Here is an 18,582-nt window from a genome sequence, read left to right on the forward strand (position 1 = left end):
CAGCATTTTTTTTATTATTTAATCTTGTCCATTTAGTGAGAAAATGATTCCCCACTACAACATTATCAGGCTTTTAAAATCTTTATGGGGCATCTAAAGTAGGCATACCCCCAGAAAAACATCTCCCAAGAGCCCTTTTCCTGAACAGTGTGTGAGCAGGTTTGTGGGACTAAAAAAATTAAAATAAAAAATGAATAAATAAATAATATATAGAAAAAAAGTCAGTCTATGCATGTGTAGAGAGGAGTGAAAGGTATGTGGAGTTTTCTAGTCAAACGGAAACACTTCAGTGAAGCAAAGACACTGTGTGTTGTCAGCCTAAAAAACAAAGAAGCACGCAGGATTTCTGTAAGATCAGCTCTTCAGCACTGCACAATAGCTTGTCAAAATCCTACATGGATTCCTATGGAGAGATAATTTTCATGCTTTGGCAGAATACTAACTAGCCATACGATTCAATGGAGAGCATACAGTATATACGTGGCCCAACCAGCAAAATGTTGACAAGTGGCTTTGCAATGCTAATGAGCACAGCACATATCTTGCTGGTTTATGGACAAGTATAACACTGGAAAGGAGTGGGACCCCTACAGAGTATGTGTAACTCCCTTTAAAAATCACAAGTACAGGTATATACTTGTTGATCTGTCAAATGCAGGATGCTGGGTAAAGAGTGTGAGGGGTGCTCCAGTTATGACTGTAACCCAAAAATGTTATATCCCCCCTAGTATATGGTGGTAGCATAGGTACCCATCAGTACCGAATACGGAGAGTCATATCTCTCTTTATAAAAGATCCCATCCATACAGCAGCTTTCTATGAGCACTCACCTGCCTTCTCCACCCCATGCAGAGTTTGGAGTGATGACCACCTCCCTGCAGTTGTCGGTGTCCGTGTTGTACACATACAGCTTCAAAGGCTTTCCTTCATGAGTCTCAATAAGGGAAAACAGATCTTCTGACTGAAAAGTAATGAATGCATTGTTACAGTTCATTTGTTGTTGCGGTTTAAAATTATTAAAATGAAAATAGTATCCACGTCAAACCGACAAAGATTAATCCAAAGAGAGAGGAATACCCAGAACCTCACTAGCTGCCCATAATTACAGATCACCAACACTGTGCGCAAAAAAACAAAAACAATAATGTATACTCAAATCATGAAATCAGGTAATGGAAAAACAAACTTCTGTGTGACTGGCAACTTGCTAAAAGTGCTGTCAGACCCGATACATAAACAGGCATAAAAAGATTGAACATCTTTTCAGGTCACATAAATGAGAGAACATCCAATCTAATGCATGTAGGCCAGTGTTTCTCAACTCCAGTCGCTCCAACAGGTCATGTTTTCAGGATTTCCCTCAGATGAAACGGCTTTGGTAATTACCAAGGCAGTGAAACTGTGCAAAATAAAAGGAAAGCCCAAAAATATGACCTGTTGAGGCACCTTGAGGACTGGAGAAACACTGATGTAGGCAATAAAGCAATGAATACAGACAACATTTTCCGTGAATGATAACAATCAGTGCAGCTCCTCCGTATTGTTGGAGGATGCAGAAGGCTTGTACAGCCAAGTCACTTTAGCGCTGGAAGGATTTTCCCCCTTAATGAACAGGCCATTTTTTGCCGACAATTGCGCGGTCGTGCGACGTTATACCCAAACAAAATGTATGCCTTTTTTCCCCCCACAAAAGGACTTTCTGGTGGTATCTGATCACCTCTGCGCTTTTTATCTTTTGTGCAATTGAAAAAGACCGACAATTTTGAGGAAAAAAAAAAAAAAAGAAAGAAAAATACTGTATTTTATTTTCTGCTAAAATATATAGCCAAAAAATAAAATTGATATATTGGTTTGCGCAAAAGTTATAGCGTCTACAAAATAGAGAATACGTTTAGGTCCTTTAAAAATTTTCTATTGTTTTTACTGGTAGTGGCGGCAATAAGTGATTTTTAGTGGGACTGCCACATTGCGGTGGACAAATCTAAATCCAATCGACACTTTTTAGGGAACAGTGCTTTAAAAAAAAAAAAATGCACTAATCAATGTACAAGTTACACTGGTGGGGAAGGGGTTAATACGAAAGGTTTACCGTGATCCCTGAGTGTGTTCTAATTGTGGGGGGGGGCTCACTCGGACAACACAGATCACTGTTCCTGATCACTAGGAACAGGAAAACTCCATGTTGTCCTGTCAGAATGGGGATCCGCCTTGTTTACATAGGCAGATTCCCGTTCTGCCTCTGTACTGGGATTGTGGTTGGTCGGCGGACTCTCCCGTGCGCGCCCACAGTATCTCATGCCCTAAGCGACGTACAGGCCACCCTGCTGCAGTATGTGTGCGGTCCGGAAGTGGTTAAAGTCCATCTAAAGCCTATCAGTTTTTTTTCCCCCTCTCAGAGTAATAAACAGGCATTTTTAAAGGAAGGTGACATTTAAAATGTCTTAAAAAATTTTTTTAAGTTACCTCTTTATTAGTGGTAACTTACTAGCAGGGTGCGGGAGCAATCTAGCTTCCCAGCTGTAATTCTCCTGCAAGTGCAGGAAGGGGATGGAAGGAACTGAGCAGGGCTTTTACCTTACCTTTAGGAGGTTAGGAAAATAAAGTAAATGTGCAGTCAATCTAAAGGGCTGTGGGCAGAGCTAGGCATATCAAACCCCCCCCCCCCAAAAAAAAAAAAAAACACACACACTGGCACCTAAGTAGCTACAGCACGGGTGACAATACTGCAGCGATTGCGTTTTGGATCTACTGGCAGTACCAACGGGTATTTACAGAAAAAAAAAAACAAAGATCAAGATTCTACATATAATAAGATTTTATAGTTTGACCATAGTTCTATTTTAACTACGTCCATACCGAGCCTATTCTGGCACTCCTCCTCTCCTGCATGTAAAAATCATACATTTTTTGCTAGAAAATGACGCAGACATTATATATATTTTAGCAGAGACCCTAGGGAATAAAACTTTGTGTTGCAGCAATTTTTCAAACGTATGTATGCGGTCGCTTCTGCTTTCAAACATGTGGGGACGGGGCACTTTAAAAAAAATTGTTTAGTTATTTTATTATTGTTATGCTTTTTTTTTTTTCCCTTTAAAATGTATTTTGATCACTATAATAGGGCATGACAGGTCCTCTTTATGGAGAGATATGGGGTCTACAAGACTCCCCACTCAGCTGGAAAGACTGATATTGAATACAAAATAAAATTATAATTGGATAGATGGATATGTCATATTGTCCTGCTTGGCCTCCGAAGGTCATAGAGACTGCTGGGGAAGGCAAGCCGGTACAAGCAGAGCAGGGCGACGAGAGGGACGTCCCCCTCCCGCCGCCTGTAAAAACAATTAAGTGGCTGAACAGGTGCAGGGAATAACCGCCAGAAAAAAAAAAAAAAAAAAAAAATTTTTATTATATATATATATATATATATATATATATATATATATATATATATATATATATATATATATATATATATATAATAATCTGATGGATTCATGTAGCTGCAGGCATCATTCAGATATCTCCACTCAAAGTCCAGGACATCATATGGCAGCCTTGGGCTTGAAGTGGTTAAGAAATATACCAAACTGTGGCAGTGTAGACAAAAAAGATAGATAGAAAGAGCGTATTACCTCATTCATGACTGTATCTGCTCCTATGATGTAGTCTGTATGGGGCCTCAAACCAGCTAATGCTGCCGGGGAGTTTGGTTCCACTTCCTTGAGAAAGCATAAAAAAACAAAAACAAATAAAAAAGGTTCTCACATTTAAAAAAAAAAAAAAAAAAAAAAAACCAACACACACATCAAAAATTGAACCCTCAGTCTAAATCAGCTACATACATTTCATGTGCATCCAAATAAAAGGGTGTTCAGCGTCTTAAAGTTTTTTCTTTCTAAAGAAGCCACTTGTTACCGCATTTATCAGCATATAACACGCAACAAAATTTTAAAGAGGAAATTTTCAGGAAAGAGAAAACAAACAAACACACAAACACACACACCTTTCCACAGCCCTATTTCCCCTGTAAAGCCCCCCTGCAATTACACAGACTTCCCACCCCCCCCCCCCCCTCTTTACATTACAGACCCCTGCGATTACACTATGCAGACCCCCCCCCCCCCCCGCACAGTACACAATCCCTTTACACTGCACAGCCCCCTTGCACTCCCAGGAGACCCCCCAGTCTCCTGGGACAGCACTGCCAGCGTACTCCAAAGTAAAAAAATATATCAGTGCCAGTCCCTTCTCACAGGCCCTTCCCACACTGTGCCACCGTCATTGCAAACCAAAGCCCGAAAACACCTCACTAGTCCCATACCCTCCGGCTGGTCACATGATCGCTCTCCTCTGATGTTTCAAGTGACCGCTCATCTCCTCCAATCTAAAGCTACAGGAGGAAGAAGGGAGGGAGATCGGCCAGAAAGAACGGGGAGAATGAAGAATCTGAGGGCTCCGGTTCACCATGACACTTTTACACCACCTACAAAGGACACATGTGAAGAGACTAGCAGTGACCCTCTTCCATCTTTAGGAGTACGCCAGTGGGCCGAGTGAGGGCCAGGAGAGAGGCAGGGCATGACACCCCTGCCCAATCCTCCCCCCCCCCCCCCATTGGTAATATAAATATACACACACACAGTTTTTCCTCTGTTTTCAGGTGGAAAAAAGTGCATGTTATACGCACATAAATATGGTAACCACAATGTGTTCAAGTCTTTGGATCAGCATGACAGTCAACACTTATTTTCTTAGTACAGATTGTCTTAAAAATAACTCACCAGCACGTGCCATACGTTCTCATTAGCCCCTTCAAAGCTGCAGAATCTTATGCTGACTCCCAGCAAGCCTTGTCCTCCCCACATATTGCTGGGCGTCACTGTCGTCTCCCTCAGTTCCAGGGTCTTGCTGCTGTACACCACCATCTTCACAGGCTTCTCGACACTTGCTTTTAGCAGATCTTTCAACGTATCATTGTCCTTATTCTACGGGAGAGACATCACCAAATTATATCATAGGAATATTCAAATTAGTTATCAGACTTTTAAAACTTAGAAGCAATGATTACAATACACTTAGTGTTACACTTATTCACTATTTAAAGCCCCACTCCAACCAAAATATTTTAGTATAGCAAGGAAGGGTTAGAAAAGAGCCAAGTTGAGCTTCTACCCCCCCCCCCCCCCCGGAAGGATTTACCCCCTTCCTGACCAGAGCACTTTTTACAATTTGGCACTGCGTCGCTTTAACAATTGCGCGGTCGTGCAACACTGTACCCAAACAAAAAATTGCATCCTTTTTTTCCCCCCACAAATAGAGCTTTCTTTTGGTGGTATTTGATCACCTCCGCGGTTTTTATTTTTTGCGCTATAAACAAAAGAACAGCGACAATTTAACAAAAACACACAATAGCTTTTACTTTTTGCTATACCCTGTTTCTCCGAAAATAAGCCCTACCCGGAAAATAAGACCTAGTGTGAGTTTCTCGGATGGCTGCAATATAAGCCCTACCCCAAAAATAAGCCCTAGTTAAAGTCCTTGTAAAAACATGTAATCTGTTCTGTAAAAAGATTATATAATGTGCAGTGTGTCTCCCTTTTGTAACTTTATTGTGGAAAATACCTTATTTAAAGCACTGCTGGGCGCTCACGTGACCCACCGGAGCTCTTCTCCTCCCGGCTGATATCAGCTGTTTTTTTTTTCAATAAAACTTTAATAAGCCCCTACCCACTGCAGTACTCAGAGTGTGGCTGACGTCATTGGGGATCTTGGCCCCTCCCTCTACAGTATTTGGAGTAGGGAAGAAGAGCTCCAGCGGCTCAGGTGAGCGGCAAGCGGCACTGTAAGTAAGGTATTTTCCACAATAATGTTACACAAGGAGACACACTGCACATGATATTATCTTTTTACAGAACGGATTACATCATTTTATAAGGTTTTTAAACAAAGGTTTATTTTTGGGATTACAGAATTTCACAATGCTGACTCCAGAGCTGACAGGGGGAGAAACTTTTTTGTACATACCATAAATAAATAAGACATCCCCTGAAAGTAAGCCCTAGTGTGTTTTTTGTAGCCAGAATTAATAAGACCCGGTCTTATTTTCGGGGAAACACGGTAATAAAATCTCCCCAAATAAATTTTCAAAAAATCTTTTTTTCAAATTTGGGACCACTGGCATTTTTTACAGCGGTCAGTGCTATAAAAATGCACCGATTACTGTGAAAATGTCACTGACAGTGAAAGGGTTAACACTACGATCAGTTATTTCTCCCCCTTAAAGAAACGGGAATTGTGCGTTTACACACACAGCTCCCGGTTCTCGCTCTGTCAGGAGTGGGCACTTCGTTTCGGCACCACACGCGTGTGCCCCTAGTGGCCACAGGGCGAAGTGGCGTTATGCAACGTGATTTCGCCGAGTCAACCTGCCTCAGTAAAACTGCGATGGCTGGTCAGCAAGTGGTTAAACAGCGACATACACCAGCATGTGATTATTACATCAAAATGCGTAGCAGCATAATGAGCACGGAGTGTATGCCCATCCATCACAATGTAAGGGACATTCTCATTGGTCATAGTACTTGGCATCTTCAAGGCACAGCATATCTCAGTATACAACACTTTGCCTAAAAGATGCAAACAGTCCCTCTATTGCAGAGATATGCAATTAGCGGACCTCCAGCTGTTGCAGAACTACAAGTCCCATGAGGCATAGCAAGACTCTTACAGCCACAAGCAGGACACCCAGAGCCAGAGGCATGATGGGACTTGTAGTTTTGCAACAGCTGGATGTGCGCTAATTGCATATCCCTGCTCTATTGTAACATGTAAATATAATTACATTACTGACAGTGCCTTGGACCCTTTTCAAGTGCATCAAACTGTCACAAAACTTGAGTACCGAAAGTGATCTCCACTACAGATCTGTACCTGTGGGGAACTGTACACGCAGCAAATAGGGAACCCCGACAAAGACAAGCTGTGCAGTAAGTGTGCCAACTACCCCAATCTAGGATAGCTGGTAATGTTTTTGTTATTTTTTAATACACCAAGCCCCTTCCATGTGCACCTCACTATAAAGGAGAGTTATAGACTGAGGTGGTTGCCACTTATCTGCACAGCTTTTCGGTTGCATTGTGCGTGGGGACACAATGAATGCTTTCAGCTGCCATTGTGCTTTTGCTGGGTGTCCAATGTGTCCCTGAATCTTAAAGGAGGAGTGAGCCCCCCTTGATTTATCCCCTGCTATATGTGCTTCAACTTGGGAGACTGAAAACTATAGAGTTAGGAACACAGTATACAGAGGAGCCTTGGCGAGGCACTGTGGCTTTTACATAGATTTGCAAACTAAACCCTCTGTCATTGACGTACACTGTTGGGTTTTTTGCAGGCTAGCCGGTAAGTGTGCTGGGAATTTTTTTTTGTTTTGGTAACCCGACAGACTGCTCAGATGAGAACAGGAAAGCTCTTTAGTACAAATTCTAAAACAAAAGCCCGTCCAAAAATATGAATTGTATTCTTCACATTCAAGAATTAAGTGGAAACCCCTCCACTTGGAAGTCTCATGTGCGTCTCTTAGTTTGGTCCCCCTGCTGATCCAGTTTAGAGACATCTGAATTTTTTTTCCAAGGCACGGCTTTGGCTCAGAAATCTAAAAGGTAACGGATTTCTAAGCCAGAGAGGAGCCTCCTCACAACACTATTTTGTTCCGCCTCCGACACTACAAGATCAACAGGTCTTTCCAGTCATACCACCCAGACAGTTTGTATTAGGCCATACAGTAAGTGGAAGGATTTTCCTCGTCTTTCCTGAAGTTTGTGTTTGTCTAAACAGAACAATGCTGAATGGAATAAAGTGTGAGCCGCTACTTCGTTTTAAACAAGCACTAAAGAAGGCCATAGCAGTGCCGGAGGTTTTTTACATTTTTTATGTTTGTGTGTGAAGTTGTAAGACACACATAATGTAAACATAGAATACACACTAAAACAATTTCAACTTACCAGTCTAAGGCCATTTATTGAAACAATGAAGTCAAAGAAAGGTTCAAGCCCAGCTCTGTGTCCAGGAGAGTTCTCTTGTACCTGTTGAGAGATGCAGAGTCTGTTTAGTCATCGATTTGGATAGAGTTTTGATTATCACATTAAATCTGTACTGTAGGATGCGAGGGCTGTTGGTGCTTTGACTTGAAACCAACAAATTCAGGAGTCGTGGAGCGTATATATAGTGGCTGCCACTGTCAATCGTTCCTTCAAGGTTCCTAAAGCACTCATTGCCCAACTATAATGCTGACCCTCCCACATCACAACTTTGTAAAGTTACTGACACAAAACTAATATGCACACTAGGGGTTAGGATCATGCCCATTTCTGCAGGATTTTTCCAGGCCTATGACTAAGCTGATATTAAAAAAAAAAAAAAAGGGCAATGGCAGTCCTCATATTTCAGTAGAGCTGGGCATTTTCCCTCCTAAGGAAAAAAAAAAAAAAAAAAAAAAAAAAAATCTGCGATTTTCTTTTCCCCCCAATAAAAACAAACTCGATTTACCATTCAAAGCCACGGCCTCGCCTAAAAACTCATGCCCGCTGGTCCTGGGGAATTTTTTTTTTAATATAAAAATCGAATCGATTAGACCTACCAACTTGATTTTTAAATCAAATAGATTTTTTCCCAGCCCTACATTTCAGTATACGTTTCAATAAAGGATCATCACCGGCATCTGCTAAAATGAAGGACAAGCCAATCTGAAGTCTGATCCTCCACTGATGAAGATGTGTGATCAAGGAATAAAAGAGAATATTTTCATGCTGGGCCTCATTCAAAGGGAGTAGGCTGCAGAAATGCAGTTTGCTGGAATGCAGAATAAATCAATAAATGGAATAATAAATTGCAAATATGTTAATAGAATTCCTTTCCTAAAACCACACTTAGGCTGCTTTCACATTGGGCAGCGGAGGTGCGGTGACGGTATAGCCGCGCTATTTTTAGCGCCGCTATACTGTCGTATTTACCGCGATATTCGGGCGCTAGCGGTGAGGTTTTAACCCCCGCTAGCGGCCGAAAAGGGGTTAATACCGCCCGCATTGCAGGCGGTAATACCGCGGTTTCCCATTGATTTCAATGGGAAGGCGCGGTATAGGAGCGGTAAACACCCCGCTCCTATACCGCTCCAAAGATGCGGCTAGCAGGACTTTTGGAGCGGTCCTGCTACCGCACCGCTTCAGTGTGAAAGCCTTCGGGCTTTCACATTGAAGCCTGCAGGGCATGATTTTTTTCATGCGGTATAGCAGCGCTATTTTTAGCGCTGTACCGCATGAAAAACGCCTCAATGTGAAAGGGGTCTAAACCCAAATGTACCAATGGCAAAACATTTGACAACCACAGCAGGAAGTTTGAAAAATGCAAATATCTGCCTGGCTGCTACAGACGAACGTACTCCTTCCTCCAGCATATGTTCCACCATGCAAGCCTGACGTCCTCACTCTTCTTCCTTATCTTAGGTTAATTATTAATTCATTTTACTTAACATCCCTAAAAGCTTCTGTGGTTCCCTCAGCAAGGTTTGCATTGTCTAGTTTGCTGTGCTGCAACAAGGAAAATGCTGAGTACAACCAAAGACAAGCACATGCTGATTTATTCGCTCCCAGGGCCAGATCACATGCAAATGACTGCTGCCGAGCCGGCCTTCTGCCTGCTAATCTACAGTCTACAATCTCCCTGTAACTAGTTGTGGTAAAACAAGGGACATTATACAAGAATAAATATACTTTCTACAGATTATTAAACTAGATCAGAAGAGTGTACACTTCTTGAAGTGATCCTAAAAGTCAGGTTTTCTACCTCAATACATTCTCTGCATTAAAAGTAAAAACCTTTTCCCCGTTTGTGCCTTTCCATCCCTCCCCTCCCCCTCCCTAAACACTTACCCGACACCGCGCCCGATGCAGCGCTGTCCCCACCTGCAGCCATACTCTGCTTTCTCTTCCTGCATTCATGGGCTTGGCTGAGAGCAGTGGAAGCCATTGGCTCCTGCTGCTGAGAGTCAAATTTAAAGAGGAAGTAAACCCAGTAACAAAAAAAAAAAAAAAAAAAACACCTGCAAGACAAAGCCATAATGACTAGCCATGACTAGCATACTAGCTCATTATGCATGTACTTGCCTTAGAACGAAGCACCAAAAGCCGTCCTCATGTCCCCCTCCGCCACATCCATCGCTCCCAGAGGTTACTTCCGGGTATCGCCGCTGCGGCGCGGCGATGACGTCACTCAGCGCATGCGCACGGGAGCCGTCAAACACGGCATTGCCGAATTTAAGATGGCTATTCTCAGTGCGCCTGACGGCACTGATATTCGCCAATGGCTCCTGCTGCTGAAAGAAAGTAGTAGTGGGAGCCCCCAGAGAGGCAAGGATCATTGCTGGATTGAGATTTGGCTCAGGTAATTATTAGGAGGGGAGGCTGCTGCATACAGGTTTTGGAGAGACATTCTGTGATGTCACCACGCACCAGCCTACATTTTAAAAATCCACGGCTGTGTTTGTATGGATTTCTTTGTTTGTTCATGTGCAATACTTGGAATAGAATAACCAATTTCTACTACACTATGAAGTTTCCTCTTTTTTGAATTTTCATATATGCTGGAGAGCAATACAGAAGATCGATTAGAAGCTTTGGAATTGCTTGAAAATCGTTCCTTGTTCTCTGGTGGATCAATTGTATCAGCGGGAAATGAGTTTAATATTGGAACATCGCAGGTGATTATTATCAAGCGTGTTTGATCCCTATAATCTGGGGTCCATCTTGTCTGGTAAGAGGCCAATTGTTTTAATCTGTCTCCGTTGGTATGTTAAAGCGGTGGTTCCCCCTTAAAAACAACTTTTTTTTATTCCACTGGCCCCCCACATTACAATCGAATTAAGGCTATTATTTTTTTTTGGCTGCTGTACATACCTTGATACAGCATCTTCACCCGTGCATCCGGGTTGCAAGTCCCGCGGGAGTGGGCGTTCCTCACATGTGTTTGATTGACATTTTTCCCAAAAACAAGCTCTCCCCCCGTCGCGTAAGCCGCGTCACGATTGGCGAAAGGAGCCGAACGGCGATGCGCATGCGCAGTATAGCGCCGACTCGCCGTTCGGCTCCTTTCGCCAACCGTGACGCGGCTTACGCGACAGGGGGGAGCTCGTTTTTGGGAAAAATGTCAAACACATGTGAGGAACGCCCACTCCCGCGGGACTCGCAAACCGGATGCACGGGTGAAGATGCTGTATCAAGGTATGTACAGCAGCCAAAAAAAAATAATAGCCTTAATTCGATTGTAATGTGGGGGGCCAGTGGAATAAAAAAAAGTTGTTTTTAAGGGGGAACCACCGCTTTAAGAAAAAAAAAAAAGTTTTACCACTTTAAGAGTTTACCGCTGGAGATAGTGGATATCCATGTGCTGCACTGGAATTATACATGGACACTCACCACATTTGAATGTTAATAGATTTTTTTTTGGACTTTAAAAATCTTTTTTTTTTTTTTCTTACATTTTTACCTTTTTTCTCACTGGTGTATATATAAAAAATAAATATATTTATAAATAGTTTTTTTTTTACCTTCATGCATAGAGAATAGGACAGGAGACTACCATGTTCCAGCAAGAACTGCACCATCAATATTACCATCAATACTCCATGCAGTACAATCCCTTGCTCTGCCTGAGGATTTGAGTGTACATACAGTCTAATACACTACCTATACTCTGGGGATTATGGGAGCTGAACAGGTACCTGTACACCTGAATGTGGACACGCTGGCAGGACAAGCTCATTGTTTTGTCAATTACGGTATTTATTATACCAGGATTGTCCTATTAACTCTACCATCACTATGAAGACAATATACATTCATTTAAGTTTTCACAAGTAAAAAAAAAAAAAAAAATTACAGCAATACAGTTTATTACTTTAGAACTTAATTTTATATGTAAATTCTAGCCTGGCCAGTTATTTATACATCATGGAAACTACTTAAAGTGGTTCAATCATGTGGGGTCTAAAAGCACTCTGAGAAGCTAGCTACCTTTAAAAAAGGCACTATATAAAATATTAATATTTTTAACAACTCCTCGAGGTGGTTGTAAAGCCAGAAGTCTTTTTTTATCTTAACGCATTCCATGAATTAAGATAAAGAACCTTCAGTGTGCAGAAGCCCCCCTAATACTTACCTGAGCCAAATCTCGATTCATCGATGTGCCATCCGGGATTCTCCATCCTGAATGGCTGAGACACAGCAGTGGTGTCACTGGCTCCAACTGCTGTCAGTCTGTTAGCCAATGGGGAGAGAGAGGGGGTGGAGCTGAGCCGTGGCTTTGGGTCTGAAAGGACATACAAATCTGCAGCTCAGCTCTAGTGCCCCCATAGCAAGCTGCTGCTGTGGGAGCACTCGATGGGAGGGAGGGGCCAGAAGCGCTGAAGAGGAAGATCTGGGCTGCTCTGTGCAAAACCATTACACAGAGCAGGCAAGTATAAAAAAAATCTTTGAAAATAACAAAAACAAGACTTTATTATCACTTTAATACATTGATTTCCTATGATCATCAGCACCATCTAGTGCCCATAATGTGATACTTTTCCTGGAATACTTCAATCAGGAAAATACTGCATTATGGCTGCTAGATGGAGCCGATGAGGTCACTGAATTAAGCATAAAGCAATGGAATCTAATTCATCCCAGTGTTTCCACCTTCCACGGGGCGCTAATGGTTTGCCACAGCCCCTCACCTTATCCGAGAACCCCTACAGGTCAAGTCAAGCCTCCAAAAGCAATCAATTGGGATCCAGAGGTATCCAAGACCAGACAAGGTTGACCAAGAGATCTGTTTCCAAGCTCCTCAAATGTAGATTACACACAATGAAAGAAGGGGGGCTCCATACTGTAGTAATCCAAAACAATTTATTTAAAACAATACTTCTGGTCTCGGTCGCGACCGGAAGTGACGACACCTGGCTCCTCCCTAATCTATGTCATCTACATTTGAGGAGCTTGGAAACAGATCTCTTATGCCGTGTACACACGATCGGATTTCTGATGGATTTTTTCATCGGATATCCAATGAAGCCGACTTTCATCAGTATTGCCTACACACTATCAGACTAAATTCTGACCGTGCCAAAACGCGGTGACGTAAAACAGTACAACGAGCTAAAAAAAAACTGAAGTTCAATGCTTCCGAGCATGCGTCGACTCCGATGGAGTTCCACACAGACGATCGGAATTTCCTATCGGTTTTTTATCCATAGGAAAAAATTTAAAACATGTTCTATTTTTTTTACACCAATGGAAAAAAAAAAAAAAAAAAGAAAAGGAAGACCAATGGAGCCCACACACAGAATTGGTTTGTCTGATAAAAACAGTCCATCGGTCTTTTTCCATCGGACAAACCGATCACGTGTACACGGCGTTAGTCAACGTTGTCTGGTCTTGGATACCAATTGATTGCTTTGGAGGCTTGACTTGATCTGTAGGGGTCTTCGGATAAGGTGAGAGGCTGTGGCAAACCATTAGCGCACCACGGATGGTGGAAATACTGGGATGAATTGGATTCCGTTGTTTTATGCACATGCACTTTATTCTACGAACTGTGTTTTTTCTGATTGGACATTACTATTTTTTTGCACTTTAGGTTTGTTTATTAATTATGGAGTAAGCGCCACATTTTTATGCTTTTTTATTATTCCAGTGTGAGAACGCCTTTTTATGTTGGCAGCTACTTATTAGCCTCCCCTTTGTTAGTATTGGTTTGCGCATTAGTATCTTTACCTTCAATGAATTAAAAGCGGAGGTTCACCCAAAAATCCACTTTTTGACATTAGCTGTAGCATACTGCTTACATCTGCAGTATGCTGTTCTCTTTTTACTTGTACTTATCGTTATATGAGCCCTTGTTTTCCGGCTCCGAGCGGGGAATCCTGCGGGGGAATGGGCGTTTCTAAGCGAAGAGGAGTTGATTGACGGCTGCTAAGGTGCGTCTTGGCCTCTGTTTAATCTTCAACTGCCATGATGCTGCACATGTGATCAGTTATGACACCAGCCATTGGATGGTTTGACAGTTTGGTTGAGAGCACAACCAATGTGACAGTTACATTCCTGGCATGCCAGGAATGTAACTGCTTTTTCAAACTGTTAAATTGATGGGTTTACTTCCGCTTTAAGGATGCTGGAAAGTTCATTTTGAGGGTGAACCTCCGCTTTAAGCAAAACACAGTCAGTATCTGTGAGGGATGGGCAAATGCTTGTTTTATTCATTTTAAAAACGGACCCCTTTATATTTTCCCACTTAGGCCTCATGTACACTGCTGCTGGTAAACGGACGTTTAGGAGCAGTTGGGCGCTTTTTTTCAGCTGCTCCTGAACTCTCCTCTGTTATCTTATCATTACATGTACACAGGGTCGTTTCTAGGCAGTTGAATTAAGAAGCGTATTCTGGAAAGCAAAAAAAAATTAAAAATGCGTTCAGGACGGATGTTCAGAGGCATTTGAAACGTCAAATGCCTGCAACAGCTTGTAAACGCGGTAACTAGTGTAATTTACCCGCATTTCGTTTACAGGCGTTTTTAATGGAGATACATTTTTGACCATTTGGAAGCCAATCAGCGTGTTCTTCAGTGGAGATGTCTGCCAGGACCCGCCGATCATTCTAGGGAGAGGCAGATCACCGTTCTGCCATAGGGGGAAATGGAGATTTGGTGTTTCTACCAAGCAGAAACACGGATCTCAGTTCTCTTTTAGTCAAAGCTGATCGCCCCGGGTGTTAACCCCTTCCCTGCCAGTGTCATTACTTCAGTAAGTGTTTTTTTTTTTTAGCACTGATCACTGTAATAATGTCACCTGTCCCCAAAAAGTGTCAGTAAGGTGTACGATTTGTTCGCCGCGATACAGTTTATTCACAATATTGCAGTACTGAAAAAAAAAACAGATCGCCGCCATTACTACATTGTTGACACTAACTTTTGCGCAAACCAATTTACCAAAAATATGTAGCAGAATACATATTGACCTAAATTGATGAAGAAATTTGATTATTTTTTTACATTTTTTTTTTTATTGGGTACATTAATGTTTTATAGCAGAAAGAAAAAAATATAATTTTTTTCAAAATTGTCAGTCTTTTATTGTCTATATTGCAAAACAAAAAGCGCAGAGGTGATCAAATACCACCAAAAAAAATTACATCAATTTTATTTGGGTACAATGTCGCACGACCGCGCAATTGTCAGTAAAAGTAACGCAGAAAATGGCCTCGTCAGGGAGGGGGTAAAACCTTCCGGAGCTGAAGTGATTATAAACATTGCGGGGCTCCGCCCCAAAGGTTGCATCATTCATTCACAGATTTCTGTGAATGAACTACAAGTCCCATCATCCACCGCAGCAGATGGCTTGTAGCTCTCAATGAACTGTAAGGGGCGCTAGTGAGCACTCTTGTAGTTCATGGATTCGTCTTGCCCGTACCGGAGATACAAGCAGACAGTGTACTGGGAGTCTGCAGGATCCTGGCATTGCACCCACGCTCTCCTGATTGCGGGTGAAATGCTTTACAGGCTCCGGTGTAAAAATAAATGCACATATTTTTTACCAGCAAAAAGAAGATTTGCATTTATTTTAGAAAAGGTGAACTTCTCCTTTAAATGAGCCGATATGTGTTGTGTAGTACAGCCTACCATTATGATTGGGCTGACAGTACAACTTTGTGTATAAAAAACAAAGCATGTTCCTTTTATAAACAAACATTGTACACACCTGGCTGATGCCCCTGGAAGCTGCCAACCACAGAGAACGCCTCAACTCCAGTGATGTCCACTGGCTTCCGTTTTTTTTTTTAAAGCCGAGTTCCACCCAAAAGTGGAACTTCCGCTTAATCCACTCACCCCCTTACATGCATGTAAAAAAAAATGTTTGGGGGGGGGGGGGCTTCAGTAGGAGTGGGACTTCCTGTCCCACTTCCTCTTAGGGACCGCTTAGGCGATACGCCATAACGCCTTTTGGCGGCCCCTCCCTGTAGGCGATCACCTGGGACACATGACAGGTCCCAGGCGATCGCCTGTCCACTCAGGGAGCGCTGCGTCGTTCGCGCATGCGCAGTGAGTGCCCGGCCATGAAGCCGAAAGCTGTCACGGCCGGGTGCCCACAGTTACAATGGAGGCGTCGGCGGAGGGGAGGAGACGCAGCGGAGGCGTCGGCGGAGGGGAGGAGACTCCAGGCAGCGCATCGCTGGACAGTGGAACAGGTAAGTGTCCATTTATTAAAAGCCAGCGGCTACACTTTTTGTAGCTGCAGACTTTTAATAAACATAAAAAGGCTGGAACTCCCCTTTAAGACACACAACAAAGGTTTACAAAACACTTTAAGGGACCCGACCCCCAAAGATTGGACAGAATAATAATATTTGGCAGCCCCTCCCCCCCCTTAATGACAGCAACAAGGGGACAGGGGATGAACGGAGGAGCCATAGAAGTCTGTACTGTCACTGAACACGTGTGTGACGCCTCTGATGGATGCGGCATTATAATTTCAGAATGAGGGAGCCGCTACCAATGTCAGTGAGGAGGAGTCCACTACACAACCAATCCAAACATAAAGAAGACACACACAGAGAGGGGGGGGGGGCACAGATCTGAGACACACACAGAGAGGGGGGGGGGGCCACAGATCTGAGACACACACAGAGAGGGGGGGGGGCACAGATCTGAGACACACACAGAGAGGGGGGGGGGGCACAGATACGAGACACACACACAGAGAGGGGGGGGGGGGGCACAGATACGAGACACACACACAGAGAGGGGGGGGGGGGGCACAGATACGAGACACACACACAGAGAGAGGGGGGGGGCACAGATACGAGACACACACACAGAGAGAGGGGGGGGGCACAGATACGAGACACACACACAGAGAGAGGGGGGGGGCACAGATACGAGACACACACACAGAGAGAGGGGGGGGGCACAGATACGAGACACACACACAGAGAGAGGGGGGGGGCACAGATACGAGACACACACAGAGAGGAGGGGGCACAGATACGAGACACACACAGAGAGGGGGGGGGGCACAGATACGAGACACACACAGAGAGGGGGGGGGGGGCACAGATACGAGACACACACAGAGAGGGGGGGGGGGGGGCACAGATACGAGACACACACAGAGAGGGGGGGGCACAGATACGAGACACACACAGAGAGGGGGGGGGCACAGATACGAGACACACACAGAGAGGGGGGGGGGGACAGATACGAGACACACACAGAGAGGGGGGGGGGGGCACAGATACGAGACACACACAGGAGGGGGGGCACATATATGAGACACACACACAGGAGGGGGGGGGCACATATATGAGACACACACACAGGAGGGGGGGGGGCACAGATACGAGACACACACAGAGAGGGGGGGCACAGATACGAGACACACACAGAGAGGGGGGGGGACAGATACGAGACACACACAGAGAGGGGGGGGCACAGATACGAGACACACACAGAGAGGGGGGGGGCACAGATACGAGACACACACAGAGAGGGGGGGGGGCACAGATACGAGACACACACAGAGAGGGGGGGGGGCACAGATACGAGACACACACAGAGAGGGGGGGCACAGATACGAGACACACACAGAGAGGGGGGGGCACAGATACGAGACACACACAGAGAGGGGGGGGCACAGATACGAGACACACACAGAGAGGGGGGGGGCACAGATACGAGACACACACAGAGAGGGGGGGGGCACAGATACGAGACACACACAGAGAGGGGGGGGGGCACAGATACGAGACACACACAGGAGATAGAGATGACACACACACAGAGAGGGGGGGGGACAGAAGAGACACACAGGAGGGGGGGGGGGGTAGAGAGATGAGATATAAGCTGAGTGTAAGCTCTTGTGATCAGGGCCCTCTTAGCTCTCCCTTTATAGTGTAAAGTCACACACACAATGCTGGAGTGATGTGAATGGCGGATAATAATAAAGAAACACAGGAGGGATCGGGGTCTCTCTCTCTGGGCTCCTCCATCCCCACACAGAACACTGTCGGGATACACACAGGCCTCCCCTCCCCCCGCACAGACACTCCCCGGCCCTCACACTGCACCACCTACCCGTAAGACATGGTACCCCTCTGTTCCTCCTCCGGGGATCTCCACACTCTGCATGCCCCCCATGTCGCACCCCCCTCAGGCGGTGACCCCCTGTCTTGGACGCTCCCGGTGACACAACGCACTGCAGCGGCAGCTTCTTACGTGGCACACACAGGCCAGCCCGGGGAATGCTGGGAGCGCACAGTGCCGCCTCACACTCCGCCCACAGCGCCATCTGCTGCCCACTGCTGGGATTGCCAGGCACTTCGGGGAGATTTTCTCACAGCGCCACCTGCCGGCCGGCTCTGTCCTAGCATGGGTCGAGCTGTGCAAATGTTCACCCCTCATTAATTTACTGGAGTCAAGCCATCAGACAGTTCTAAATCAGTGGTCATGCTATCAGACAAGTTGTGTTGGTTGGATATACAACACAGGAAATCTAGATA

General features: G+C 44.5%; 1 protein-coding gene across 1 annotated transcript in view; it reads right to left on the reverse strand.

The window, feature by feature from the left end:
* The window catches only part of GORASP2 (golgi reassembly stacking protein 2), a 36,050-nt gene extending 17,719 nt beyond the window's left edge, over nt 1-18,331 (reverse strand). Inside the window, exons 1-5 of the mRNA XM_040357770.1 lie at nt 18,158-18,331; nt 8,007-8,087; nt 4,788-4,991; nt 3,639-3,725; nt 831-961 (exon numbers count right to left, since the gene is read on the reverse strand). Coding sequence (XP_040213704.1) covers nt 831-961; nt 3,639-3,725; nt 4,788-4,991; nt 8,007-8,087; nt 18,158-18,220 — 566 coding nt within the window. The 5' untranslated portion in view covers nt 18,221-18,331. The remainder of the gene's footprint in view (nt 1-830; nt 962-3,638; nt 3,726-4,787; nt 4,992-8,006; nt 8,088-18,157) is intronic.
* Nucleotides 18,332-18,582: the final 251 nt, after the last annotated feature.

The sequence above is a fragment of the Rana temporaria genome, chromosome 6 (genome assembly GCF_905171775.1).
Source record: "Rana temporaria chromosome 6, aRanTem1.1, whole genome shotgun sequence".
Taxonomy (NCBI): domain Eukaryota; kingdom Metazoa; phylum Chordata; class Amphibia; order Anura; family Ranidae; genus Rana; species Rana temporaria.